This window comes from Gadus chalcogrammus, chromosome 1, assembly GCF_026213295.1.
Source record: "Gadus chalcogrammus isolate NIFS_2021 chromosome 1, NIFS_Gcha_1.0, whole genome shotgun sequence".
In the NCBI taxonomy this organism is placed as follows: Eukaryota; Metazoa; Chordata; class Actinopteri; order Gadiformes; family Gadidae; genus Gadus; species Gadus chalcogrammus.
In genome coordinates this window covers 21727727-21731005 of record NC_079412.1, presented here as the reverse complement: position 1 = coordinate 21731005, position 3279 = coordinate 21727727, and the positions used below count along the sequence as shown (strand labels likewise).

At 42.1% G+C, this 3279-nt stretch overlaps 1 protein-coding gene across 1 annotated transcript in view; it reads right to left on the bottom strand.

The window, feature by feature from the left end:
* Window positions 1–1005: 1005 nt before the first annotated feature.
* The window catches only part of LOC130386914 (suppressor of tumorigenicity 14 protein homolog), a 16579-nt gene continuing 14305 nt past the window's right edge, over window positions 1006–3279 (bottom strand). The window contains exon 19 of the mRNA XM_056595781.1: window positions 1006–3279. This exon is cut by the window's right edge and continues 48 nt beyond it. Coding sequence (XP_056451756.1) covers window positions 3163–3279 — 117 coding nt within the window. The 3' untranslated portion in view covers window positions 1006–3162.

The following is a 3279-nucleotide window of genomic DNA, read 5'->3' as shown; positions in this document are numbered from 1 at the left end:
TGCCCTTCCTCTGGCCTGAGCTGCTCGGCAGGAATATCATATTTCATAATTTGGTTGATCACCTCAGAGTGAGTGAAGAGGAAAATGTCCCTTGGGATTCGAAACAGGCCGGCGGGCAGACTGTAACATATTTTGTAACATATCCTTCACGTGCATCTTCCGATCCAATGTTCACCAGGAGAGAGAGAACAGATGTTTGCATGATCCTCATCAGTAGACGTAGGAAGCATCCTGTGGCAGAAGAGGCCCTCCACCCGTCTCCTTGCATGGTAACCTCTCGTTTCATTACGTTCCCTCATGTCCTCCCTCCCTGACCCCTGACCTCTGACCCCTGTGCTCCACCACCAGGAGGATGGTAGACTATACAGCCGAGAAAAAAAAAGATCACACTCATTTATTTAAAATTTCCAAAATGAAAATGAAAAAAACCTCCAGGCATGTTTCCTGAGAGAATGCAGTCGTTGTGTGATATTGAGGTATGCATGTGTGCGTATGTGTGAGGGAGACTGTGTGTGTGTGTGTGTGAATGTGTATGTGTGTTGTGATATGTTGGGCAGTCACAAATATGCATGGATACCGTTGTAGGTATTTAAATGTTTTCTCAGAGAGGAGGAGGAGAGGAGAGAACTCCATTAAAGCACAGATGTGTATATTCCATTCCACTAATAAATACAACAGAAAGCAGAACAACTCGTCTGACTCCTTATTGTCCTGCTCAACTTGAACCCCCAGTGCCATCCATCACCAGGTCTGTGGACTTACACCTACACCATCGTGTTTAGCACTCTCACCCTAACCTCTAGACCATTGGTTCTCAAAGTGCGGCCCGCGGGCCAATGGCGGCCCGCAGAAACATTCCTGGCGGCCCGCAATGATATACAGATGTAAGTTTAAAAAAATAATATATATTTTTTATTATATCAATTTAATTTAAACAAAAATAAATAAATATAAAGAGAAAAGTCGACTCTAGCTTTCAATAAAATCCTGTTACATTTGTTAGTTTTAATCCGACTGTACATTACTTTGAAAGGGTGAACCTCAGTTTTGTGATTTAGACCTCACTTGACCTCACTCCCAGAGGTCCACGGTGCAATGTTTTTTTTCACCACTGGGATGCTGACGGCGTTTCCCGCCTATTTTTTTTCCTTTGGCGGCCCTCAGTCAAATGTTGGGTTCCTAAATTGGCAATCAGCTATCAAAACTTTGTGAACCCCTTCTCTAGACACTATCATGTTTAGTTCACCTCTAGACACTATCATGTTTAGTTCACCTCTAGAAACTATCATTAGTTCACCTCTAGACACTATCATGTTTAGTTCACCTCTAGACACTATTGTGTTTAGTTCACATCTAGACACTCCTGCTTAGTTCACCTCTATACACTATCATGCTTAGTTCACCTGTAGACACTATCATGTTTAGTTCACCTCTAGACACTATCATGTTTAGTTCACCTCTAGACACTATCATGTTTAGTTCACCTCTAGACACTATCATGTGTTTAGTTCACTTCTAAACACTATCATGTGTTTAGTTCACTTCTAGATACTACCATGCTAAATGTAGTTACAAGGGATTAATACTGCAGTTACAATCCAACAGAGTACTCATATAAAACATCTTTATTTTGCAAAGCCCCAAAACAATTGTAATAAGAAGCCTGCCAACACCCTGCATGTCTTCACTTAGGTCCTCCTCTCTGTAAAGTGAGAGTGAGGAAAGCGATGTTTTACCTGGGAGACTTTACCTCAACCCATTGTCCTTCATCAGTATTTATAGAAAACACTCATGGAATAACCTAGCATATCAGCACATTTTCAGACATAATACTCAGTAATCAGTAAACATTTATAGAAAAATATATTCAAATATAAAATATAATCTGCATAAATTAAACACAAGTAACCCAAAACCATTTCCGCAGCGCAAACCAAAACCGAATAGTGTAATAACCAAAGTGTTTCCCAGTATTTTAAATATGAATGCTCCATAAAAGATAGTCTCACTATCTCCTTCTCCGGCTTTCTTCAGGCCACCTGGACCATGTGACCTGGAGGCTGAGGGGCTAGTTAGCCGTTAGCTTGCCCTAGGTCTGTGACAGTAGCAGCAGATCTGTTCTGAGGACCCTGATGTCCGCTATCAGTACTGAGAAGTGTTCCAACACCCCGCCCAGCAGTCTGCACACATCGCCACGGTCATCACCATGCCAACGTAAAGACCCGTTAACCACCGCGCCTTGTAAAGCTACATCCCAGTCGTGTATGGCAAGCCGAATTGTCATTTATTAACTAAGTTTGACTATCCGGAATTAACATTGTAGATATCAACAACTTCTTTCTGACCAGGCGTAATTACATTTTGAATAGTTGGAATTTTAATTCAAGATATCTGTAACGTAATTTTGCCTAGTCAAAACTCAAATTCAAGATATCTGTAATTAGATTTTGACTAGGTGGAATGAAAGTTACAGATATCTACAATTTTAGATAGCTCTAATCAAAATTCCTTTCAAGATATCTATAACTTGATAATAGATATCTACAATTAAATTATGACTATCCCTAACTCCAGTTAGAGATATCTACAACGTCATTTTGACTAGTCGTAACTCCAGTTAGAGATATCTACAACGTCATTTCGCCTAGTCAAAACTTAATTAAAGATATCTGAAAAGGGACATGCAGATATCTTCGATTGAGGTGAATTAAAGATATCTTGAACTGGAATTATGACTAGTCAGAATCAAATTGTAGATATCTCAAAACTGGAATTACAGATACCTACAATTCAGTTGCAGATATCCGTAATTCACAAAGTGGATATGAATTGTAGATATCTGCAATGAGTAACCCCATAGACATGAATGGCTAAAATGACGTCATTTCTCCTAGGAGGAATGTCTTTGTGGACATCTGAAATGACAATTGTGGATAGGAGGAATGTAGTTGCGGTTATCCGAAATGTTCGTTTTGACTAGGCGAAACTGAATTGCAGATACCTGCAACACATATCCAGTCTAGCAAATTTATGTCAAATCGGCGTGCCATAGTCGTGAGATGTCAGGTTCCTGAACAGACCCTCTGCCCTCAGCGGGTCCAGAGGTGAGTCTCCTGGAGGCCGGGCCGGGCCGGGCCGGGGGGGGGGGGGGCAGTCCGCGGGCTACAGGCCCGTGTGCTCCTTGATCCAGGCGCGGTGATGCGTGACGCGGACGTACACGCCGGGCCGGTTCTTACGGGCGCAGCCGTCTCCCCAGCTGACCACGCCCGCCTGGAAGAC